The sequence below is a fragment of the Palaemon carinicauda genome, chromosome 23 (genome assembly GCF_036898095.1).
Source record: "Palaemon carinicauda isolate YSFRI2023 chromosome 23, ASM3689809v2, whole genome shotgun sequence".
Lineage (NCBI taxonomy): Eukaryota > Metazoa > Arthropoda > Malacostraca > Decapoda > Palaemonidae > Palaemon > Palaemon carinicauda.
In genome coordinates, this window is record NC_090747.1 from 85,647,755 (window position 1) to 85,675,624 (window position 27,870).

The window sequence follows — 27,870 nt, forward strand, 5'->3', positions numbered from 1 at the left end:
CACGGTCTCCTGCTTCCTCATGTCACTGTACCACCTTCCACGTTCTGAGACTGCTTCTGAATGTGGATACCTTTTGACAATGCTGATTGCTGTGCAGTGGCATTTGTAGCGAATGCTTGTTTCATTCATTCATCGGAGGGGCTCATTTAACTGGTTTTGTGTCTCTTAATCGAAATGACCGATTTGTTAAATTCAACTGGAATCGTTTTGCTGTTTGTTGATTACACAGGGGACTGATTTGGAATTTAAAGTATTCATTATGCACGTTAAAAAAGTAACTATCATTGGGAGATTTTCTTCAATTTAAGGCCAGTCGGATCGTAAATTAACGAAGTTTTACCTGAACATTTCAGCAACTGTAACGAATGCAAAAACATACAAATGTTTAATAAAAATAAAAAGAGAATTTTTTTTTAAATAAAATTTAATTTGAAATAATTTCTTGTATCTCAGTTCAGAGATTGATAGGTTCTTGTATCCTTCGTCCAGGAGGGTCAACAGAGCTTGAAAAAGTTAGTGGGTGTAAGAGGCGTAACCCTCCGGTTCCACAGGTACAGAGTAAACAAGTCGATTCAATTGGCAATGTTGTTTGGTATTGCAATGCTGTTTATCTGATACATAATTGCCTTTATTCTTATGTGATTTACATAATTGCCTTTATTCTTATGTGATTTTTCATTCCATATTTTATCGTTTGCCAATACTTGGTTTCCTCAAAATTCTTTTTCTGTATAGTGATAAGAGGAATAGATATATATTTTTTTATTTGTGTCCTATTGAATTCTCGGTGTTGACCCAGAATCGGCCTTCATTTTTGAGTTATTTCTATTTAATAACAGTAATGTGATAGATGTTCTCATCTTGTCGTAACATGTATCATTTTAATAAAATTAAATGAATTAAGCTAATTGAATACATCAAAATATAAATTAATTAGTGAATGACCCACCAAAGGATCTGCTTAAAATCCAGCAAATAAATGTTTGTTGGCGATCAGAACCATTGGGATGAAGTGGACCGCATTGGAGGCAGCAGCAGCCGAGGCCCGTTCTATCTGTCCCTCCGATTAGGCCCAGAAGATATCGCTCAATCAACGCACAAATTATCACTCAATCGCAACCATCAAGCATCCCGGATCAGTACTGGAATTTGCATATAGAGATCGAGGCCACTGGAACGGTGGCTAGAATTGATACGTAATCATTTGACAGATAGACAATTAACGTTGCCTGGATGATGTTGACGTCCTTGGCGGATGGTTGGTTTAATCAGATCTTGATTTGTTTGATTGGTTTTATTTCGAAACGCTTTCCTTGTAGGTGGTTTGGTTTTTATTTTGCAACGTTTTCCTGGAAGCTGTTTGACTTTATTGCGGAACGTTTTCTTTGAAGTTGTATGTGTTTTATCCGTATCGTAACCAGTTTGGTAGAAACCAATGAAATGTGTAATTACGCATCCTATATAATCAAGTTGAAAATCGAAACAAAAAATGAAAGGAACTGATGACTTAACTTACCAGATGATCATTCGGCATAAATAAACTCAGGATATTTATTAACGGCACGAATATTTGACTATTGATTAAAGAGAAAGGAAAAGAAAGAAAAAAAATTAAGATCATAGCCACACATTGCTTGGAATTGGCTGCCTATTGGTTTCTCTAAAGCCTATTTTCACTAGCATGGCCTTCAATGAACCGGCCTTTCAACATTTCAATAGCAAGGCATCGGAAGTTGGCCCACGTCAAATGGAAATCCTCCAACAAAGACCCACGTGGTCTTCCGCTGTCGATGCAAGATAATTGATGCTTTATTGCCCCAAGGTTTTTTTTTTTTTTTGGTCTCCACTTCCTACGGTTTTATTGCTCGCTGGTTTTTTTTTTTATCCTTCCCGTATTGATTGCAAAATTCATAATCGCCTTCGTGGGCTTTCGTCTGGGGAAGTGTAGGCTAAAGAGGGACGCCCAGTGGGCCACCATCCTCCGACGGACACACAAAAGGAGAACTATAGATCCTGCAAGTCACCGGTGTTAATTCGAAGCAGTTGGGATAATCGTTTCCATTCAAGTGAGGTTTTCTGTAGGACATTTTGATTTGTCATTGGAGTCTCTCTCTCTCTCTCTCTCTCTCTCTCTCTCTCTCTCTCCTATTATTTAAGAATTTGTTCATTCTTCACAGTAGGTTAATGGAATATTATATTTGGTTTAAATTTTTACTTATGCTTTCATTTCAATTTAATATTATCATATACATAATATAGGTTATTTGACGATGGTCCTTGAAATTTCAAGGCCGCCTCTAATACTGTATATAAGGGCTATTCTTTAAGGCAGCATTCCCACTCTTACTCATCTTGCATCATTGCTTTAAGAAATCACACGTTGCTTTATTCTGCGTACGTCCTTTTTTATGTTTCGTTTATAGCATGTTTTCCGTTGTTCGCTACCTCTAAAGCAGACCGATTCCCCTACCCCTACTGACCCAAGCCCACCGAATCCCCTACCTCCTGCTACACGAGCAGCACCTCCATTTCCCCCTTTGTTAGAGGCCGATCAAGGACAATGAATCGCGGGATGTATTGTGTAGGAGCCCCTGTTTACCCAACACCAGTAGCGTTTCGCATCAATGGATTCCTGATGGACTTGGGCGGCCCTCTGAATATTAAGCAGGACCTCCTGAGTGGACGTTAGAGGGCTAGAAAGGTAGTTGTGAGGGACCCAAGGGGTGAGAGAAGAGAGAGATCTATGGGTAGGCAGTTACCTAGAGTAGATAGATGAAGAAGAGTGAGAATAGTAATTGAATGTATTAATCGAATAAGGCAGAGAAAGGAAAGAAGTCAGTAAAGGATATGAGGTAGAAGAGAGATCCTTGGGGAATTTTCGGAGAGAAGACAGATGAATATTTTTTTTACGACGCGGCAAGGAAAGAGGAGAAAAAAAATGAATGAAAGAGTATTAGAAAGCGGATAGGATTGTGTTTGCCTTCTTGGATTGATGGCTAAGAATTGAGGTCTGGGAGAATGTCAACGATGAGAGTCTTACTCCTCCTCTGCCTTTGTATCTGATGGTGTAACGTGGAAGAATTATTGTTGTTTGGTCAACTACCTGGCGGTGGTGGTGCTCCTATCTGATTGCCAGTTGAAGGGTATGGGTTGAGAGAGAGAGAGAGAGAGAGAGAGAGAGAGAGAGAGACTGGTGCTATATTAAAGGTTGGGGTGTACCTCCAGGTAATCGAGATGTGTAGTCATGAAAATGATAGAAAATAATTATGATTTTTATTTTTTGTTAGAAGAATTTGTTTCGCCCATGAAACGTAGCTCCAAGCTTCTCTCTCTCTCTCTCTCTCTCTCTCTCTCTCTCTCTCTCTCATAATTATCATTATTGTAGCTTCGTTCCTAATTTGTGAATAAACATTTAAGCTAACAAATATTAGAGCTACCACAGTTACAACTTTGATGTTATTTTGGTTCATCATGACTGGAATTACTCTTATACATTACATTTTAGATATCATGCTTAGCATAAAGTGTGTGTGTGTGTGTATACATACATATATATACTGTAGATATACTGTATATATATATATATATATATATAATATATATATATATATACTCATATATACAGTATATATATATGTATATATATATATATATATATATACATATATATATATATTTATTTATATATATATTTATAAAAATATACATTATGTATATATATATATATATATATTATGTATATATATATATGTATGTATATGTGTATATATATATATATATATATATTATGTATATATATATATATGTATGTATATATATATATATATATATGTTATTGCTTTATGAATTCAAAAGAACACAGGAAAATATCAAACTACCCAGCATGAATCATTTTAAAACTCGCAACAAATAAAAGAGATAAATTACAAACTTTGCAAATACAATAATTACAAAATTGCAACGTCCATACTTGTACTAATGTCGCTGTATCTTTTCCATTTCAGAAATATAAGAGAGGGTCGAATGAGCCAAGAGAGTTTAGTGTTCCCTCCAAGATCATTGGAGAGTTTATTAGTAGACAGAGCGAAAACCGAACATGATCTCAAAATACCCACTTCCGAGTTCGGTAAGCAGTTATACGATGTTTATGGTGAGTTCCTCTTTCCTGAAGCATGATCATAATAATCATTTATGTCATCCTTTGTGGCGATCTCTTTGCTTTTATTGAAAAGTATATATATATATATATATATATATCTTGTAAAAACTTACATATAATATAAATACATCATATATATATATATATATATATGTATATATATATATATGTATATATATATATATATATATATACAGTGTAGCCTATATGTATGAAGCTTTTTTTTGTTAGTAATTTGCATTACCATCAGTTGTAAATGTCGTGTCAATTTTCTTTGTGTGAGATATAATTTTTTTTAAACATATGCCTATGCTAATGCTAGGAATAAGTATATATTACAAGAAATGTCTATGTTGAGTGGTTCCAATAAGAATTATTTGTCGAGCTATATGATATTTCACTCGTATATATTAGTTATAGCCCCGAAAATATATTTACATGTTTTAATTTAGAGCATCTTTCAGCTGCATTACTTATTTTGACAAAATTTATCAGAGATTGTTATTAAGTTTAAAAAAACCTTTGGTTGGAAGCTTTACTTATGAAGTCATTATTGAACTTTTGACAAATATGCGCTTATAGCTTTAACGGAGAGATAGTATTATTGCTTTGGCCTAGTAGTACTTGTCTTAAGGCTGTACCAAACTGACATTCCTGGGGCTTGTTCTAAGAGGCTGTCTTGAAGCTGTAAATCAGAAAATGTTTTAACAATGATATCTCAAGATACTGTACTGTCTCGAAGTTTCTCGTACCCATAACTGTGCAAGAGCGACAGGAAGGAATTTTTAGATCTAACCCCAATTCTGTTTTTGCGACGGTGCAGCATTGAGATCACTGGAATCATGGATATATTTCGTGTTCCGTAAGGTCTCCTGGAGTTTATTGTGTCTCGGGGCTTTTGAATATCCCTCAATAGGGCTTAATCCGTATTGTCATATTGTTAACTGATCAACCCTATGTAATCTAAGATGGATAATGAATATGTTGCGTCATCAGTGATCGGGTTGTAAATAACGACTTTATGAAAGGAAATGACACACTGGGAGTGATTCTCTGATGAGACTTGATCTGGCCTGATGGCTCGGGCGTCTCCGGCACGAAGGAATACGAGCCCCCGAGGGGCTCTTCTTAGCACCGGGGATATGCTGTTCATTTTTCGACCTTTGCTTTTCAGTGCGCTAGTGCCTGTTCATCTAATTCTGAAACATTGCGATCTATATGTTCAATTTTATGCTTGGAGGAATCCTTAGAAAATTCCTAGACCTTAGGATTCTCGTCACAGCTTCCTCATGGTACAAACCTGGATCACCTCAGGCCATTTCAGTATAAAACCAGGACCAGGTGCTTACTCACAGGTAGTAATGACCTGTAACTCTTCCCTTTCGCAGGTCCTCTTCCCCCTATGGGCCACGGACATCTCCATCCACCTCTGAGGCCCCACCTCCCCCCACCGATCGCGCCTCCACCTATGGCGTCTCCCCTCCAGCCCTTGGCACCTCATCCCCCGCCAGGTACTCAACTTCACCACCTTCTTGGGGAGGAGTGGCGACGGTCACTCGAGAGAACAGTAGTGGATCGGCATCATCTTCCCTCAGGTGAGAACACGCACAGACCCGGATGGGTTTTTGTTTTTGTTTTCTTTCGTCAAATGAATATCGAGGTATCACATTTTTTACTAACTAGTTTTGTTGGCTCTGTTAACTTCATAAACCCTTGCTTCATATACTTGCATATTGCATTTAGCCCTGGTGATGCAGTTATATTTGCAAGTTGCAGGTGTAATTCCATTTTTGAATTTTCAGTTCAGCAAATTTCATAGTGATCCGTTTACAGAGAAGCATCATGTTTTAATTCCATTGCTTCCCCCAGATTTTGAATCATACACTACTGGTAAAGCGATGGTTTTGGTTTGTGTGTGCTGTTTTATATTCATCTCTGCGATATTTGAACGATATCTCGGGTTTTCATTTGGCGATTAAATAATTGAATGGCATTTGTTTTTCCACATTGTTTCGTTTTACTTTCTCTTTTGTTAGGTTTGATTAGTTTGTTTTTTGTTTCGTGTGTATCTGATTATTGTTTTCGCTTGGACAAATAGGGAAAGAAATTGTTATTGTTTTGACATACAGATAAAATTGTAAACTCTTCTGTTAGATGTTGCTTCTGTATTATTGTAAAACTTTATCTTTTTCTAAACTATTACATATCTGTATGTCTATTATATACTGCTTTGTTACTGGTTATTATTTCTGAGTCAATGTAAAATATTTTTGTGAGTTTGTTTGCACAAGATTAGACAGCTTGATATTTATTTGTTTACAGTTTGTCGCACATACCAGTGATTGACATTCAAGCAAGAATCTCTGAGACACAGAACTTGATACTGTTAATGTCCTGCGAAAATATGAAGTTTTTGTGATCCTTCAAGTTAGTTCACTCGTTTGAGCATCTGCTCTGCTTTTATTTAATGATTGTTACCATCTGTAGAGAAAACAAATGTATATGATTTAGGGTCAAAGGTGGTGTTTTTTTTTATGTCACTTTCAAAATTTTTATTTCTTTATCGGTTAGGAATTTAGTTATTTATCTTTAGATATATGCACCGAGTCTCTCAACAGTTAACCCTCTCTCAAGGCTTCAATTACCCCCCAATAGGCCAAATCTCCCCCGATAGCGGAGGTGGCCCAGTGGAGAGATCGGACTCCAGAGATTCCCCTCTCGGAGACGTGAACATGAAGAGCCCTTCCTCGTTGGCCAATGGATTCCCCCACGAAAACAAAAGTCCCTTCCAGACCCGGGATGACCGCTCTCCTTTCAAGGATGAGCTCCCTCCCATGGCCTTCAAGTTCGAGGACCGCATCACAGGAGAATCACTCATACCAAAAGGCGATCCCATGGAGGCAAGATTACAAGAAATCTTAAGGTGGGTGATTTTTATAAGGGCTTTTAAGAGGTTTTTGAAAATTCTTGCATGTAACCGTGTGATGAACAGGATTATATTGTAAATAATACATAAAATATATGATTAACGAATAATTCTATATATTGCATCTGTTTTCTGCATTTAACATATTTCTTTTGTATCTTTTCAGGTTTAACATGGAAAAGTTCTGCCAACAGAACCTCGACACATTAAATCTAGCTCGGCGAGTCCGGGAACTTTTATCAATTCATAACATCGGCCAAAGACTCTTTGCTAAATATATTCTTGGGCTGTCACAGGTAAGTTCAAAATTCTAGGGTTGATCTAAATTTAGTGCCGTTAATTTGTTCTTTTTTTTTGTCTTTAATTAAAAGAGATGAGATTATATGCAAAAGAATAAGTAAAATATAAATTATTTAGGAATTTTTAAAATTAATTTTTAGTTTTTTTTAGACTGTAGGTATATTTCCGCTATCAATATCACTGAAGGTAATCGGGATTGGCTGTTCATGCTGTTTAGCATACATCATAGTTTACAGTGACATCTATTGTGAATATTTACAATTATCTATAACATAAAACTTAAATGTTGTAAGATTTTGCATATCATTTTTCGCAAAAATATTAATACTTCGCATTTTAAGGCACACAATTCATGTATCAAAATTATGGATGTAAGACAAGTTTGTGAAATTTAGTTGTCGCCAAAGTGACATTGCAGGCTGGTCAATGAGCTTAATTTTTCAACTTATAGTGGCTCCATTGGTCATAATCAACTCATATTTCGGATTCGGATAATTGATTAGCTGTCTCCTAGAAATTCAACAAATAATCTGTGTGGCTTTCTTTTTTTATTTTTCTATGTAACTATTTATATAGTAAATAATACATTCTCCGTCATCCATTAGTTATGTCATGTAATATATTGCTTATCTCCTGTGTATAATTCAAGTTATTTATTATGTATTCATCTGGTATCTCTCTCATCTTTTCCTATCATCTGTAGTCATTTCATCTAGTTTATCAACGTCATGGTCCCCTTTTGAATTATCATTTTGTTCTGCTCCCCCTCATTATGCTTTTAAATATTTGCACCACCTTCATTTATCCTCTCATTTAATAGAGCCTCGTTAAAAAAAAGGGTCAATTTAATTACTCGCCGTTCCCTTTCGCCTTCCTCCCACAGGGCACGGTCTCCGAACTCCTCTCGAAGCCCAAGTCGTGGGACAAACTGACGGAGAAGGGTCGCGACTCGTATCGCAAAATGCACGCTTGGGCCACCGACGACAACGCTGTCTTCCTCCTCAAAAGTCTCATTCCCAAAAAAGGTGAGTACTCTCCGGTTGTCTTTTTTCCGGGACTTTCTTATCTCTTAGGCAGTGGCTTTAGAATTTAGGAAAGGATCCGTGGTGGAAATGGTAGCGCTGTCGGATAGAGAAATGCATTTAAGATTGCCTAAAATGTAGTTGTGCTTGTAGGAATTCTTTAAACGAGGAATTTATAGAATTATGAACAATTCCTTATATTATAGGAAAGTCATTAGTAATGTTTTAAATTTTGCCAGGGAAATTGATGTAGCCTACTCATATTTGGATAAGTTCATGTTTAAATGAGTAGAGATGGTTAAGTTTTCAAAGGAAAGTTTCGAAATTTTGTGTACTTTCTGATGTACGCAAAATGTGACATTCGTTTTTTTATTTTCATGATAAAAAAGATCATCTTTCGAGTTGATTTTATAAACATTTCATGACAGTATTCATGCGCAACGTTGTTCTCTTTCAATAAGTATTTTCCTGAAGTTTGTTAATGGGAACTAAAAATAATCATTAATAAAATCAAATTTTTTTTTTTTTTGGGGGGGGGGGGATGGGGAGATGATTCTGCATTTCTTTTGACTGTTATTGTATAGTATGGAAGGGGGAGTTGGTTTGAGGGTTAAACAGCGTAAAGGGAGTTTCGTAAAAGGAAGTTTCTTCTTGTTTTATGGGAATGTAAGGGACTTACGGGACAATTTGAGCTTGGGTTTATAGGCGTCATTTGAGCCCTTTTATAGGAATTCTTGTGGAAGCCCGAGGCCCTTAAAGGAAGACCCAGGCCTATACCCTAACCATTTGTTTAAGAGCGTAGTGTACAAGAATTCCATAAAAGGACTCAGGACTACAATAACATCAGTGCGGAAAGCGGCTGCCTCTGTATCTCTCGGATAACCGTCTTGGTGGTGTGAAGATGAGTTCGGGAATAGACATATTATCGCAGCGGCAAGGAGGTTACCATGATTTCAAAGAAATTGCCGTCAAGTTTCCGGGTTTATTAATTTTTAATGGTTTGTTTGTTCATTTTTGTATATGCGCCGATGATAGTTGGAAATGAAATGGTAACTTTAACATGTTAATTTTTTTCAATTAATTTTTTGTTATTGGAGTATCTACATTTATACAGTATATTAATAGGTTTATATATATACAGTATATATATATATATATATATATTTTTATATATATATATATATATATGTGTGTGTGTGTGTGTGTATATATATATATATATATATATTTATATTTATATTTATATATATATATATATATATATATATATTACTCAAACGTTTGCATACATAATCATACCCACATTTATAGGCAGAAAACTAAGCAGATAGACATTCGGATAGTTTTAATGTTTAACTATGACCTTATCCCTTAAATCGGGTTCGATTTGGAGAGGAACGCAGCGTGAAACACGAGTGCTTAGGAATCCAGTGGAGCCGACTTGGCATAAGGGCGTCATGTCATTGCTAAGTCCATGGGTGGGGGTTGGGGGTTAGATACAGAAAGCGGCGGATAGACAGATAGACAGACAGTAGCATGTGGTCCACTTAGCGAAATCTTTATAAAGAAATAAAAAGAAATTCTACCAAAGCCTTGTTTAGTATTAGAGAGGGTGGGGATTATGGGATGTCACCGGATGGGTGGGGGGTCTGCATACTAGAAAGAAAAGGGGCTTTGGAGACGGAATAAAAGGGGTCAAAGGGTTGGGGGTGGGGGTAGGTCAGAGACGACGTACTTTTCAGGATTTCCACGTCATTGCAAGTTGCTTCTCTCATTTGTCCCATCCAGGCCTCGGCGAGATGACCCAAATTACAGGGCATGGGCTAAAATAAGTTACATTAACATACACCCTCTCTCCAAAACCCACTCCCTCCATCCCTTCATCCTCTCCCTGTCGCCCCTCTTATCATAGCTCTCCCTCCCCTTCCTCACTACCCCTCCTACCACCTCACCAGTACAGACGAGGGGGGGGGGGGGTAATAGGGTAGTGGGGAGGGAGAGAGGGAGTTTGTCAGAGCACATGCCAGATTGTTTATTTGCTTACTTAAGGAACCGGTTGTGTCTTTTGGGATCTGTTGCATATGTGTAATTGTTTAAGGCTGTTTAGAGCATTACATGGTCGCGCACACTCCATTAGGGAAATGTTTGAGGTTATAGATGAACGAATGAAGGCCTCTGACAGCTTTACTTTTATTGTCTTGGCAACTGTCATTAGATCTCTCTCTCTCTCTCTCTCTCTCTCTCTCTCTCATCATCATCATCATCATCAGGTCATGTCGAAGTTGTTCTGAGAAACGTCTTTGCTGAACTTTCCTCCTAATTTTGGGACCATTTTTCATTGCTTGTCTTTGCAGTTTTATTTATTAATCTCTCTCTCTCTCTCTCTCTCTCTTCTCTCTCTCTCTCTCTCTCTCTCTCTCTCTCTCTCTGTCTTTTGTATACTTGATGCTTATTTTTCATTTCTGCTCAATCTCCTCCAAAGGAGGATGGTGATAATTTTACTTAATCACGCAAGGATAGAAGGTAAAATGGAATAGCTTTGGTGTGACAGTAAATAGTGATGGAACGGTTTTGTTTTGTAAAGAGGAAATTTGTTAAGGCATAAGAGGAGACTAAGAGTTAGAAGAGGAAAAAGAGAAGCAAGAGCAAGAGGAATGGGTGAGGGATTAGCTTAGCGATACATGAATATTCAAAACCAAAATGGTGGACTCCATTGGCTCATAAACCCTGGCGAAAACCGCTGAAATAAATCATCCTTTGCAATTTGACTTAACAGTTGAACATGCACGTTAGTTTATCCTTATGACAAAGACAGATTAGTACTAAAGTTGCATGACACTTAATGAATGTTGCAATTTAAGGAGTTCCCGGGGTCGCCGGTAAAAGTCTTGCAAATACCGTGTTTTCATGCCTCTGATTGCAGAGCGCTTCTTACTTCAACATGTCCATCCTTAAAAGAATTAGCCTCGCTCCATTTTCCCTCAAGTCAATATTCACAAACCTTGTAATGACCCTTCCTGTGTTCCCAAATAGGCATAATACACTGGAAGGCAAACGGTAATTATAAGTGAGCCTCCTCGGGCAAAGAGCTACCGAAAATTCCTGCCAAACCATTTTTAAATTTTTAAAGCCTTTGGGAAATGACCGGAGATTGTTTCCTGTTGCGGAGTGTCCGTGGTTGTTATCTTTTTAGAGTCATTTAGACTGTTAATCATAAGTAGTTGAAGCATGGTTCCCTATTTTTACTGAATAGTCCCTTGCACTATTTGTCAGGAGTCGTTTCCTGTTGGATCGACCATTTTTTACATTGATGACTTCAGGATCCTTCAGCAGAACAAGTAAGCTGAGGAAGTTATTAATTTGAGGAATTGATAACTTTAAAAAAGTACCTGGTCTTGAGAGCCGTCGGCCTTGAAACTGCTTGGAAGTTTTTATATGATTAGTGGGGGAGAAGAAGAGGTCTTTATAGATAAATGCTACAGATGGTTATCTAAACCTCAACTAGTCGACCAAAGTAAAAAGCGATCTTTGAAACCAGAGTGTTGGTAATAAACTCATCTCATAATTACGCACGCGAGTCCAGCGGTTTCATTATCAATGTTGTGTATGTTAAAATTTACTTGCTTGCGTATGTGCGCCGACGCCATTATAGTATGTTCGTGGTTCATCTATGTGTTTGTTTACTAGAAGGACGTGGCATCGGCCCTGTTCCAAGGTACACATAACAAATTTCATAATTACAAGTTTGTGGTTAGCCAGGCAGTTCGGCTGTATGGTTTACGAGAGCTAGCTCGTCTTGGGAACTCGTTAAGAACTATTTTTATGGACTTGCAATACGTTTTACAAAATATATTGTATGCAAACGAGTCTCCTGATTGTCGAGTGATTTTTTTTTCTTGCAAAGCTTTAGCCCCATCCTCTGCCCAACCTTCAGGAAAATTTCTTACAAATTGGCAAGTCGTTTGTCTTTCAAGAGATCTGTAATGACTACATCTGAGAAATGACATAGTTACTCATGAAAAAGCAATTGCTTCTAGTCATGTATGTCGGGCCAGGTTGAAAGTCTCTCTCTCTCTCTCTCTCTCTCTCTCTCTCTCTCTCTCGTAATCAAATATGGTTGTTTAGTTTATGATTAACATTAAATCCATTCAATGTGGTATTGTAGAAGAATCTTTGTCTCGAATTTTGCTTTACTCAAGTAGATTCATTTGATGTTAGTGATCGCAAATGCATTTATAACTCAAGCTTACGAATTCTTACATTTGTGAATAGTACTTTTTTTTTCTTAGACATCAATGATGTCAGTGATAATGGTTCATTCAAATAATTGTGATGATGTCACTAGTGGTTAACCCAGCTACTGATTTTTTTTTTTTTTTTATATTATCGATGTTCAGTTTCGCTCCTGTAATAGAAATTCAGCATTGAAAACATAGCCAAAATGTATGGTAGTATTTGAATTGATAATACTAAATTTGTTGATTTTTTGCATGAAATATTGTACAAAAATTTACTTTCTTACGTACTATTATAACATACACACACACAATATATATATATATATATATATACAGTAATATATATATATATATATATACATATACATAATATATCTATCTATCTATCTATCTATCTATCTATCTATCTATATATATATATATATATATATATTTATATATATAAATATAAATATATATATATATATATATATATGTATATATATATATGTATATATATATAAACAAATTTACTGTATTATATCTAATTCATTTAATCTGTGTTCAGGTTATGTAATACATTTGTCGAACGGATTAAATTCAGCGTATTAATATTCAACTACGAACTATTAATGAGGATTTTTCTAAACTTTATGAATATTTAATGAGTCGGTGACTAATGATTTTTTAGCCCTTTTTGACGAATACGTCGACCAATTGAGATGGAATTCATATCTATATATTATAGTTTAGTTATTTTTATATTTGTTTCTTTCGTTGTTTCTTTTAAAGCGGTACTTTGTTGAAAATAATTTGATTTTTTATTTGGCACATTATTCGTTATTTTATCTGTATTTGGGTAAATATACACATGATTTTTAATTGAATTTTCTATTCTTAGTATATAAACAATAATGTTAATGGTGATGATACGATTTTTATTGTTTTTTGCGTTTTAATTTTTATGATTTAGATTTTAAAAATTTTTTCCATTGAATTTACCGTAACTATAATCAGTCAGCTGATTGAAAGATTAAGTGTTATCTGGCGATACAAAAAAAAAAAAAAAAAAAAAAAAGTTCTACGAAACCAAGTGTTAACAAACGTCTAGCTGCTACGATCGAAAGACTGACAAGCAGTTTCCCGGGCACGAACGTTTTGCTTCCACTCTCCTTTTTATTACTCCCTGGGGCACCGAGTAGGGGATAATTAGTGCCATGCATCATCTCATTACGAACCGATGTAAAATAGGTAAAGTGTGGCGTCAGCCTTATCTCATTTGCATACGGTAGATAATGAGTTAATAATTGCCTAGGTCCTGAAGAGAGGGTCTCTCTCTCTCTCTCTCTCTCTCTCTCTCTCTCTCTCTCTCTCATATTGGATTTCTTGAGAAGCAAATAAGAACAAATTAAAAAAAAGTGACCTTTTATATACACATGTGTGGATATATATATATATATATATATATATATTGTTGTGTGTGTATACGACTTTTTGTCCAAAGAAAAAATCACCCAAAGGCATTATATGATTCAGCTAAATGTGAAAAGACCACAATAAATTAGTTCGCTGTCTCTCTGATTTCCTCTTCCAGTTGCATATTAATCTCCCCAGCCAGCGGCCTGGTCCCGATCAAATCAAATTACAGTGATAAAAACCTTCGCAAAGTATTGTTGTTTTCCATCATAGAGACTCATTTTTTATCATAAATGTTTCTTCTCACGGTGGACTGTCCTTGATTGATTGTTTATTGTCCGAAAACGTTCGGCAAAATCGTCTCGCATGAAAGACGGGGTGGAACGGTGGGCTTTCCAGTTTCCCCTCCCCCCCCTCCCTCCTTTCCCCTCCTCCCGTGATATATTATTGGCCGGTGATTTATTTATCACTTTTGATGATAGGTGATGTGAGGTTCGCTACGGAAATTCGCCGGCTTTATTACTTGATCGACTGTTTTTCCTTTCTCTTTTATTTGCGCTTTGGCGTTGTTAGGGTGACCGGAAGTATGCAAAAATTGCGATCCTGCTGTAAGCAAACTTTGGAAAAGACCGAAGGGTAATGATGTAGTGAAAATCATTTTCTTAGGGGCGCCATCACATACATTCATTGAACCTTGACGAAGTGTAATAATGAAAAATGGAAGAAAAAGGCACTGGGAGGAATAACTGTTGATAAGCTACTGATGTAGAGGAAAATATGAATAACGATGATGATGGTGATCGGTGTTCATCATTATCTTCAAGGTATGTGAGGGGGGGGGGGGGCGTGAAGGGACCCGGTATTGGGGGTAATTGGGGGAGGGAGATCATTGTTGTTATGAGGAGGAGAGGACGGTAGTAAGCAATAGGTTGTGGTGGGGGAGGGGGACGGGTTAATTTGTATGTTGGGGAGGGGAGGGTGGGGGAATGTTGATTTCATAAACCGGAAGTGGCCCAAACAAAGGTATAAGCGCTGTGTGGGGTCCAGGTCCACTCTGAAAAGTTGAAAAGAGGTTCTCAATTTCCTGTTAGGTTGTGAAGTCAGTCTCTCTCTCTCTCTCTCTCTCTCTCTCTCTCTCTCAACAAAATAATTGGGAGAAAAAGTATTAAGTCATGTACAGTATATAGGTGTATATATATATATATATATATATACATATATATATATATATATATATATCAAATTTATGATGAAGAAAAGGATAAAGAACTAGTGCAATATTGTTGAGAGAGAGAGAGAGAGAGAGAGAGAGAGAGAGACTTGAAACAAAAATCATCTTAACCAACCTTAAAGATGAACCAATGAAAGCTTATCAGGGTTGAATTGCAATGAATTGCATAGCATTGCAGGATATTTGAATCCTCTTATAATGGTCCTGTATCCTGTGTAACCAGGCGCGAGGGTGCTATGCTTAGGTCGCGTCACTTCTTCCACGCCCCCCCCCCCCCCTTTACTTTAATGCCTCTCTCTTTCCTTCCTTGTCGGTAGTTCGAATACAAAACCATCTTATTTAATAAGTAGGCCTCAGTTATTCCCGGAGAGACTCGACGAAGCCTTGGAAAAACAGACTTAATACATAATACATACATACATATACCAAGGCACTTCCCCCAATTTTGGGGGGTAGCCGACATCAACAAATGAAATAAAAACAAAAAAAAGGGGACCTCTACTCTCTACGTTCCTCCCATAATACTAAGTGAAAAATTTATTTCTTTAGGAAGCGCATGCGCATGAAGCCTTGAAAAACAGACTGTTACTACATAATGATAATTGAAATTCGCTTCATTGAAATCCCGGAAATACTACCCAAAAAGGTAGGAACCAGATGACGTGTTGAGGTCATGGGAACGAAGTCTTGAAAATATGAAGGAAGGCAAATCAGATCGAGTTTCTTGTTCCCGTTTAGCGGCATTAATCCTCGTTAGGTTATCGTGGAGATATCCTAACCCTTAGATTAAAGTTGATGAAGTGCCTTTGTTCTCGTGAGAGGGAGAGAGATAGATGGAGAGATAGAAGGAGAGTTCTCCATCCTCTTTGAATGGAATGTGATTGAGAGATTTCATCTATTTCTTTATTTCTTAGGAGACATTAATTAGATTTATTCGTATTTTTGTTTATTCTTGTATTGTTCCTTCTTCTCCATCCTCTTTAAATGTAGTGTAATTGAGAGAATTCAACTATTTTTGGATATATATATTTTTTCAGAAAACATTAATTAGATTTATTGTTATTTCTGTTTTACTCTTTTATTATTCCTTCTTCTTCTCCATCCTCTTTAAATGGAATGTGTTTGAGTGAATTGATGTACTTTTTGTTTCGTTTTCTTAGGAGACATTAATTAGATTTATTGCTATTTCTGTTTTATTCTTGTATTGTTCCTTGTGCCTTTCCATGCTCCTCAAGGTCCGCCTCCTTCTTACTCACCCGTCATTAGCTCCGCACAATTAACTAAGTCGTCAGGGGAAGATCCACTCATCGCTCTGAAGTCGTAACAACCTTCGCCAGACGGTCTTATACTTCTATCCGCCTCTCTCTATTCCTCTCTTTCTCTTTCCTGTTAAACATCCATCCATCCATCTCTCTCCCTCTAGCTAGTTCCTTCCCGCCCACATACTCCCTAAAAGCAATAGCGACTATAGACCATTTCTACTTCCCTTCATTTTGTTGTCAGTGTTGTGTAGTCCATAGTTTCATTTTCAAGAAAGAGTAAGGTATATCTATATATATTTGTGTGCACGTGCAACACTCTGCCGCGTGCAAACACATTAGCGTTCTTATCAATACTCAATTTGATATTATTTTTGTTATTATTTTTTCGACCGGGCTTTATGCAGCTTTGCAGGTCGGGAAAAAATAAAAAGGCCAATTTGTATCATCTAGCGACCTTGGCAAAGGTGTACTTGGTGTCGATAAAACTATTGGCCGTCTCTGACTTAATGCCAATCGTAAATTGCTAACATCCCGAGTCATATTCGGAGGGTATTAATCTTGAGTAATTCTAGACGGGTAATGCGTCTATTTTTCTGGTGACCAGCGGGTGCCCTGTCCCCTCCCCTCCACCATCTCCCTCCCCCCATCTTCCCCCCCTGCCCATGTCTTCCTCTTGAAACCTAGTCAGATGTCATTGACGGTCTTGGTTGCCTTCTGAAGAAGATGAGGAAAGGTGCACGGACGACTTGAACGCTGAGAGAGAGAGAGAGAGAGAGAGAGAGAGAGAGAGATTTTGAAAGTCCAAGCAACAATTGATTAGCGGTTTGTATAAATCATCTTATAATTTCAGATTATCCCCGACGAACAGGAGAATAGGAGGGCCCCAGGGGTTGGGGATCAGTGTTGTTGGGGATGAAGGTATTGGGTGAGATATAGTATTGCGATTGTGTGGTCAGGGCATGGGACGGAGCATAGAGGCTTAACAGGAGGGGAGGAGGGAGTGGGTGTTTGAATCCAGCGCCGTTAAATGACACCCCAAACCAATATTAAATGCTGCAAATTGTAATCGAATGCAACAAGGGCGAGGGAAATAACAGGCCCGTTGCAACCCAATACACTAAAACGCGCTCCCAATCAAACTAATGGGATTGTTGATAAAATCCATAAATGCCGCTTCTCTCTCTTTTCTCTTTCTCTCTCTCTCGCTTTCTCTTTTTTTTCTTTCTACTTGTGTCGTCCTTTGGGTTTTGACATATTAGAGAATTCGTATTTTATTTTTGGTTTTAATTCCTCCGTCATTATCATCATTTGAGCTTTAGATTTTTAAATCTTTGATGGTTTGCAGAATGCACACGTTCATTTGAGATTCCTGGGGCGATATGACATCACTGGAACTTCCGTTTATGCTTTTACTGTTCTGGTAGCCTAGATTTGATGATGGGAGGTCGACTAAATTATATATATATATATATATATATATATGTATATATATATGTATATATATGTGTGTGTGTGCATGTATGTATCTGTCTTATCATTGTATTGTTTTAATTTGGATTAAAATCGTTCTTTTCTATATATTTATTATGTCCAGAATTATGAAAGATCGCAAGTGAAAACATAACCCGATATAAAATACAATTAGGATCTTATTAATCTAAATTATTTCACAAGAAATTCATGTGGCAATTCCATTACCTCACCCGAATTTGTCCTCGAAATACGGGCCTCCACGTATTTGTTAAGTGCGGAGCATACAGCTGGCCATGTGCGCGTGTAGTTTATACGTGTTTACATAGACGATGAATATGTATTTTATCGGGGAGGGGGTCATTAGGGTATTTTAAAACCCAGCACAATACCCTCCACGCTTTTATTTACGGATGCAGTATCTATGCTTTGCGTTAAAATATTCGCATCTCTTCGTTCCGGCCAATGCATATTGTTTATCTCCCTTTTCCCCCAGTGGAATATTTTATTCCTGTCCCCTCCAATGGCATTTGTATATTTTTATTATTTTCTTTGACGACGCGGTATTTTTTAATATCAGGTTGGAATTTGATTCTAAGGCATCGGATTTATTGCCTGTAATTCTGATATGCGCTGCTCTGATTGGCCTCTACGTTTGTTGCTTTATTTCATCACCAACGTATTGGTTTCGGAAAGGAAAGGTATTAAATATATATATATATATATATATATATATATATATATATATATATATATACACATATTTATATATATATATATATTTATATATATATAAATATATATATATATACATACATATATATATATATATATATACACATACATATATATATATATATATATATATATACATACATATACATATACACACATACACACACACATATATATATATATATATGTATATATATTTAACGTAGAAAAATGAATGCATGTAAACGCACAAACCAGTCAAATACCGATTGATCCTTCCTAAAAAACTCTTCTTAAAATTAAAATAAAAACCCATGAGCCAGTTAACATGAATGGAAGAAACCAAAGTTAAAAAGAAAAACCTCTTTACTACCAGAGCCACGACTCGGCACACTCGCGTGTGGGTGGTGCTTGGACCTGTAATTAGGCGACGTAATGGTAGTTCTTTATCACGCGTATGGCTACTTACTCTCTTTGTACTATGGGTGGAGAGGGCTACGCTCTTAATTGCATGTGATACGCGAAGTTCATGGCGTATGGAAATGGAAAGTGTTTCATCCAAAGCGTATGCAATAGAAATTATTTTGAAGGTTACGATTATGCGTTATGGTGATAAGAAGCGGAATCGCTAATATATTTGGCTTTCACGAGATTCTCTCTCTGACTCTCTCATATTATTAATTATTTGTTACGCATACTAATGATTATTTGTTACACATACTAATCATTATTTGTTACGCATACTAATAATTATCTGTTACGCATTGATGCATTTGGGTGCGCATATTCTTCTCACCAGTTAGAAGTAGAAAAAAAAGGGATAAAACATTGGAACAAACGCATTTCATCTGCTTGACCTATTTGACTGGGGGCGCACCCTTTGAAAACGGAGGACACCTTCGCATTCCAGGATCCACGATGGAAATGATTCGAGAAACACTATGCAAATCCAGCCGCCACAAAGGATTCTCTATGGCGGGTCCATCCGATACCTTTTTAGAGTTGCTGTGCAAACAGTCTAATTGTTTGCCCTCGGCTACTGTGTGTGTGTGTCTGTCTGTCTGATATTGTGCGCGCTTGTGTGTGTTTGTCATTGTTTCAAGAAACGGTTGCGTGTTTAAATTCATGATATAGTTGTATCAAGTTTGATTTTTATGTCGATTTTAAAGTTTATGAATTTTGTCATTTTGGGGACTGATATTTATCAATATGGAAATTGTGACTTTCACTGTAAAATATAAATGAAAAACTTGTGCAAAAACTTTAATCATTTATATTACAGATTTCAATATCCATATGGTGTTACTGTATTTATATCTATGTATATGGATATGTAAATTAACGTCTAGATTTCAATTCATAGATTCATTAATTTTTTAGCATTTTATATATTCATGTATCATATAGTTATTAATTTAAACAATTAACTTCAAGGATTTAAAAAGGATCAAACGAGGCATTAAATTACACTGTAGCAGATTTTATGTATTGCGAAATATGTTAGTCTCTTATTATAGAAAACAATAGGAATATACCTCAACTATATTTAACATAGAGTTAGATGTATATAGGCAAAGTCACGTGATACATCTTCAATTACCTGAGAAATTGTCGGAGAGGAAAGTGATCAAGTGATTCTCCCAAAAAGATGATGGAGTTTAGGGATGGGGTCGTGTGCGGAAATATAATGAAGATAGTAGATTTTTTGTTCGTTCTCTCTCTCTCTCTCTCTCTCTCTCTCTCTCTCTCTCTCTCTCTCTCTCTCTCTCTCTCTCTCTGTAGATAGATAAAAGGGGGGAAGATACAGAACGACAACTGCAGCTGCGGTGATGTCTTTTAGAACATCAGCCAGGACTTTGATCAGCGCCCTCGACGGGCGTTGATCATTAGCAACAGGCTTGCGTCATAAAGAGGGTTGGTTATGCAGGAGAGAGAGAGAGAGAGAGAGAGAGAGAGAGAGAGAGAGAGAGAGAGAGAGAGAGAGAGAGAGAGAGAGAATTAGTTGTATTCCTAAAATATTCGTGTGGTGATACTACCGAAAATTCTTCCGCTGATTTTTTATCGTTCCACGATAAGAGTTTTCTTGGTAAAACCTAATATTTACAATAGAGAAAAATTCTGGTTAACTATAAAGTATCATGTCGAATATCAAACATGGAAATTCACTCTCATAGTAAAGTAATAAAATAACAATCATGATAAAATTATAAATAATTAATCGGTAATGTTCTCATGTTTCTAAGATTTCATCGAAAGATAAGCCGAACACTTCCTTTGTACGCGTAACAAGAAAATCCTTTTACCTGTTGAAACCTCCTGTCGTACACGAAGCACGAAAGTTCTCTTACTTCGTAAAATAATCGTCATAAAAGAAGAAAGTTCTCATTTAATAAAAAAAAAATAAAACCTTTCTCACTTTGCAGGAAAGCCGAACCAAAGCATTTGATCACTGCTCCCCCGTTCCTGACCATTTTTAATTTTAATACGTGATACATTTACTAATACATTCTGTGAACATTTGCAATAGTTTCGGATTCATTGGGGCGATCATCCCGGAAGCTGCACATTAAAAGTATTTTGTGTTGCGTATTTAATCACATAATAGCTTGAGCGTTGAAATCACATAGACATTGAAACAGTTTATTGCTGCCTATTGGATATTTTCAAAAGCTCTCTCTCTCTCTCTCTCTCTCTCTCTCTCTCTCTCTCTCTCTCTCTCTCTCTCTCATTAATATGGAATACCATGCTTAATTGACTTTATTCGTTTATAATCGTGTAATTAGTTTATATCAATCAAATACACGAATTATTTTAATCTTTAGTTTATCTAGACTTGAAAGTACATAAGGCTCACACACAAACACTCACACATATTATACTTATCTATCTATCTATCTATCTATCTATCCATATATATATATATATTATATATATATATATATATATATATATATATGAGCATTTTACGTACTGTTGATGAATAGTCACATTTTTAACATTTTGTGTTAACGTTCATTGCATATCTCTATAATTCATAAGTGTGAATTATCATTATTAATAATATCTTAAAAACTACAAAACTATTTCGTTGATTTATGAAACCAAATGGTGCCTCACTTTTGCGATGAAGAAAATGGATGCGAATTATTTTAAGGTATAAATTCCTTTGATTTGACGGCAAATCAGTTCAGGTAGATTTATTCTGTAATTTTGTTAAAAAGAATGATGAGGTATTCGGTACATCTCAACTTACGGGTTCAATCAGCGAATATAGTTGGTTGATTCTTGGTCTTTTCAATTATTATCATCGGGCGTTATATAATTACGATGTATTACCCAGATATAAGTAAATCCCATTCATCATTGTGTTAAGACACCATGTCGATTTGTTGATTTATAGGACAAGTATGTATTTCCATATCAGTGTTTGTATATACTTACTCTATCATTCATTTCATTAGTATATTTTCCATTCATAAACGATATTTCTTAAGTATGTTGTCAGAGGTAACAGTTAAAGATTCCACAAGAATACAGGTGAAAGTCATAAATGTGAAATTTAATCTATAAAATATTCCGAAAAAAAAAATGTATAATCTAATTAACCAATCATTCTAATCTAATAAGGAATTTAGTTTATCAAATTGTAATTCTAATTATATTTTTTGCCCAACATAACATATATTATTTGAAAGATAAGATCGACAGGATTCTCTAGGGAATGTTAGTAAGGACTTCTACATGCAATGATAGACTGCAAGGACATTTGACATAGTCAAAGACATCACAGCAAGGAGCTATGTAACAATCACGAAATCTCACTTAGGCCTAAGGAAGATCATCCATCCTATTAGGCCTAAAAGCATGTCATTCAGAACTGCATCACCTCTCCGCCCCCCTCCCAAAAATGTATGAATCAATTCGCTTCAGTGCAACCAATAGAGTAATACAGATAGAATTATTTTGCATTGCAGCTTGCCGTAGGAAACCCGAATCTTGCCAGATGCCAAATGGTTAGTATTGTCTCTCCTTCAAGTTCCACACCAAAAAAAAAGATAGTCATGTTTTTAAAAAAAAAATGTGAATGAAAAATAATCCTTCCGGAGATAGCGAAATGTACTGTATACTGTCAAACCTCAAAGAGTTCCACTGAGTGCGGTGATAGATTAGGGTTAATTATTTGCTATTTTCTTGATTATCATCCCTGTTATCATAATTACCCCTCCTTTTTCATATTTCCTCAGTCGTGTCAAAATTCTTCAGTGAGTTTTTTTTTTTCAAACTTTCTTGCGTATGACTTGAATATAAATGGTTAGTTGGGGGAAACATAGTAATCTTTGTGAGTGAACAAAGTCATTTTCTTTTTCCCGTGGAGAGGTTGACTGTATTTCTTACATGCGTATTGATGGAAAGATGTTATTTACTGTGTGATTTCTTTAGCTCCAAAAGTAAAGTAGTTTTGTTTTTAGTCTTTGCTATAGTTTTACTAATATTTCCTTACTAATATATACATATATATTTGGAGTATTCGTATCTTTTTTAATTTGTAAATCAGAAATGTACAGTATGTCTGGTGATCCTAAACTTAGTTAATAGGGGCGTCTGTATTTTACTTGATTTGTTTACGTTTCCATTCCAATTAAGGGCATGCCCTTTACGGCGGGATCCTTCGCCATGTCCCTTTATTAAAATTGACGTTATTGGCAATTATTATCTGCTAACAGTGGTGCCAACAGACGGAACTTGTTGCATGGGCTTGATATAATTCCCAAACGCAGCGGAAGTCAACGGACGAACTTTGATTCTGTTATTTTATAATTGGATGGCTTTGAATTCCGAGTGCAAAATTAATATTGGCTGTTAATGAACCAGCTTCGGCTTCCTTGATTGTGGTTGTGCTGGTTGGCAGCCCTGCCCATTGGAGCCATCTGGCGACAGGTCGGAGCTGATCGTTCGTCTAACCATCAGCGGAGGCAAGTGTTATTAAACGGCGTTGTTGCAGGGTCGTAAATCCATCACAGTATCACGAGCATATCGGCCTTATCACCTGATCCCTGCCGATCGTGTATGAAGAGTAGACGAGAGAGACGTGTACACGCTATAAATTCTTAGTGTTATAACCGTTTCCCTCTCTTCTCGTTTTCGATTTCTGTCTTTGCTAACGAGGGGATTAGCTCCAAATGCCTATTTGCCCGCTTTTATTAAACAAATGCATTATTCTTTTTAAAGACACGAATGATTTCAGGTTTTTACTTCCGAGAGAGAGAGAGAGAGAGAGAGAGAGAGAGAGAGAGAGAGAGAGAGAGAGAGAGAGTGTTATTATTTAGATTTTGTTAGAATGCCGTTTAAACGCCATCCCTCTTGTCATAGCTATGCGCTAGTGATGCCATATGGCCCATCGTTAATCCGAATATTCTAGGAATGTGAGCCTTACGGCATTGGACGGATGAGTCACATCCCCTATTATTATCGTATGACTTAATGACGTTATTCAATAAGGGCTTTATTGGCTTGCATGAATATCATAAATCCAACCCCCTACCCATTCCTTGACCTCCCCCCCCCTACAGACTTTTCCCCTCCTTAGCCTCTTCTTCCATCTCCCCCACCTCACCCTTTCCTTCTTCCATATCTCTGCCATACCCTCCCTCCCATCTTCCTCACCCCAACCACTTTTCTTTTTCTCTCTCTGCATTTGCCTTAGCATGAATTTCCACTTAAGTGGCCCTGTGACTAATGCCAGATGATTTTATACGAATGAGAAATATTGGATCGTTACATCTAGTTTGAAAAAAATCGCTCTCCTGCATGGTGACGTTTGGCATTACTTTTCATTGGAAAAAAAATCTTATGGATAAATTGATATAATCCTCGTGTTAAAAAATTAATCAATAATGAAAATTCTGTCTTTTTTTCTCACAAGAGTCAAATACAGTTACGATCTTAATAAACTTTTTCACAAAGTGTATACAATTTGCACTTACACAGAAGAGTATGTTAGATCCCAGTGTCATTATAAAAATTCTAAAAGCAAGTGCCAGTAAAATTATGAAGAGTGAGAAAATTAACGTCTCCGCAATCGATGCAAGATGGAAGACCTAATTCCCGGTCAGCATGAAGATCAAAGATCATGCCAATGGATCCAGTGGTGTTAATGGCGTAAGGGGGCGTGTTTGACCCCGGAAGGGCCCAGGGGGGAGGGGTTAGCATGAGGGGTAGGTTAAACTAACTACAGGCTGGATGGCCCCAGGGGATTGCGCAGTCATATGTAATTGCTTTCGGAAATCAGTATGTCGTGCAAGCACTTCATTCGTCTTGGCTTGTATAAGACCCGTGTACAAATCTGAGGGTCATTATGCGATTAAAACATTGATCCTTGTACACTATTGATCAGCTGGACGACGGCTTCGTCCATCCTACCCCGCCAGCTATTCCGTCATGTCAGGGTACGTCGCCTACGCGATAGAGGTTTTCTATGTAATATAAAAAAAAAAGATAGGATTATATTCTCTCTAACTGTCGCAGAATAATATGGGGATATATTTGAAGAGTAAAGAACATTAAATCATAGCAATTAAAGCATTTTTTTGTTGTTGTTACATGAAAGAAATTCGTTTTATTGTAAATTCTGATCTTTGAATAAGATGTTCTAAGTGTGAGTAATTTTTTTTTATAGTACAGGTGTTGAGAAATGACAGTTTCATCTAATACTACCAGACTTGTGCTCAACTATGTCGGAAGCTCATAGCTTTAGTTTTTGTCGTTGCCTATTGGAAGAGAAGTTTCATACATATTTTTTATTACATGTTATTCCATCCTTCTTATCCGAGTTATTCGTTAATTTGTAGAAAAATGCACTTTTATGACTAAAAATATCCTCGGTCATGATAAGTAATATGATTATAGCAGAAACTGAGATTAAAATTCGATCACATTATATATTTTTTCAGTGTTAAATATTAATTCATAATATATTTTAGTTAAAATTCAGTTATTAATTAATTTGATTACAAAGATTGAATTATAAAAATGCCGCAAGTTGGACAAATCACTAAAATACGGCTGTAAAGATAATTTATTAGAATATTTTTTTTCTAACATTAATTTTGAAAAATTCTGTGATATAATGTCTGAAAAATTTAACTGGCATAAATAAAAACAAATATACGATATCTGTGAATATCCTAATAATTAGAAAAAAAAAAAAAAAACGAAATTAGTAGTGTTCCCTTAGTGTTCCGTAAATGTAATTGCGAAGCCATACCCTACTTGTAAATCTCAAACATTAGCTCTCCACGTCCTCATAACAATTGAAGTGAATTATCCTAGTACGTAAAGCAAGAGTCGTCGTATAACTGATGAGTCAGAAGTCATTATCGTCATGTTCGTTATTTTCTTCGATATTACCTTTCCGGGAATGTGCAATCGATCATCGGGACATCAGTTGTAGTTAAACTGGAGGAATAAGACGTGAAAGGAAACGAGAACGGAAGTAAATAAATTCTTAGCCGACTGGGATGTTATCGCGTTTGATTTATTTCCCTACAAATTGCGAGATACGGATCGTCAATCTTTAGTATAGCCTTTTCTTCCTAAAATATGCGATAGTTATTGTTTTGATATTCCAGTGGTATCGTTACAATTGTTATCTATAGTAATAAAATATTATCAATCCAATTTTCTGGTCCACAGTATTGCATTAATTGCATTAGTGAGATGTTTTTCATCGCTGTGGTTTTCTTTTGAATGTAACATAGGAAACGTTATAAATTAGTTGTTATTCCCGAGAACACTATTTTCACCCAAGATGTTACATAAAGTGCAAGTGTAATAATAATTTTAAAGGGGCGTATTGATAAAATATATATGTGAATTGTTTTGAATAATTAGTTTATATCTTTATTTTCTTGTAATTCGACCAAGTAACGCTTCAAAAAACATTGAATTTTTTCTATCCAAAGAGATATGATGCAAATCCGTAAACACTGTTTCAATGAAGCTTATTTTACATGATATTCCTCATTAATATCCACATTAAGAGCTGAATAATAAACCATGCGTATCTAGTGGAAATCTTTCCTCCTCCTGCTCTTCCTCCTCCTCGTCTTTGCTGCTCGTCTTCCTCACTCCTTCAACTCACACAAACACTCGGGGAAGTCAAGTGATCAGACCAGCAAATCATTATTATGTACGCATCATGAACCGCGTGCGGTGCAAACCAAAGACCCTAAAAAAAAATGATAAATCCCTTGAGCTAACACCTAGTTACATTTAACTATTATTTAGGAATAAATCGCAATTACCATGGTTCATTATGATAAAATGCTGCCGCTGTGATTTTGGTGACGTATCTTATTCACTGTTGTAAATTAAAAGTGAAAAATGCGAGCCTTCACAGTAAACGGGTTTCCAAGAACGTCTCTCAGGGTTGTCGGGGGAACACTAACGAAGTATATTGTACAAGATGTTTGCTGTGTTATGTTATTGTGCCAGGGTTCCCAACATACTCCAATAATACTTATTCTGGTATTTTTAGTGGTTCTCTCTCTCTCTCTCACTCTCTCTCTCTCTCTCTCTCTCTCTCTCTCTCTCTCTCTCTCTCTCTCTCTCTCTCTCTCACTCAAATATTTTAGTATATTCTGCCTGGTTTATAAAGAAACTATTTTTCATATTATCATCTCTTTAAACGTAAAAAAACTTCAAAGTTGTAGATTCAGCTGCAAATCATGTATGAGCTCTCGTGCTATATCCTACAAGCAAGACTTTATCCATGAAAACCTTCAAACCTATTCCAAGTGATACTCAAGTCTTTGGATGTATTTCCATTAAGTTTAGCTTTCGTCCCCCACCCCCAACTTCCTTTAATTTCTTCCCTTGATTCTTCGATCAGAAATCGGTGGAGCGGTACCCTTCATTAGACTACCGCATATACAATTTTTTCTGTAAACAAATAAAAGATTGGGGTGTGTTTTATTCTGCTCTCCCTCTATAGATTTCTTTCTCCTCTTCCCTCCCATCTTCCCCCCACCCTTCCTCCTCCTCCTCCACCTCCTCCTGGAAAACCTCTCCCCACGTCTCTTCGATTATAATTCTGATTGCAATTCATTATCATTTATAATTTGAGTCTCTGCCGAATACTTGATTGCGATTATG

The 27,870-nt window shown here is 36.4% G+C and overlaps 2 protein-coding genes across 2 annotated transcripts in view; both read left to right on the plus strand.

Annotated features, from left to right (window-relative positions):
* Nucleotides 1-3,978: 3,978 nt before the first annotated feature.
* On the plus strand, nt 3,979-22,735 carry LOC137617673 (homeobox protein cut-like 1). The gene is made up of 6 exons (XM_068347672.1): nt 3,979-4,150; nt 5,548-5,754; nt 6,815-7,082; nt 7,252-7,381; nt 8,269-8,410; nt 22,692-22,735. Exons 1-6 carry the CDS (start codon nt 3,979-3,981, stop codon nt 22,733-22,735), a joined length of 963 nt encoding a protein of 320 aa, XP_068203773.1.
* Nucleotides 22,736-24,831: 2,096 nt separating this feature from the next.
* The window catches only part of LOC137617674 (homeobox protein cut-like), a 98,664-nt gene continuing 95,625 nt past the window's right edge, over nt 24,832-27,870 (plus strand). The window contains exons 1-2 of the mRNA XM_068347674.1: nt 24,832-24,876; nt 25,112-25,163. Of these exons, the coding sequence (XP_068203775.1) occupies nt 24,832-24,876; nt 25,112-25,163 (97 nt within the window). The remainder of the gene's footprint in view (nt 24,877-25,111; nt 25,164-27,870) is intronic.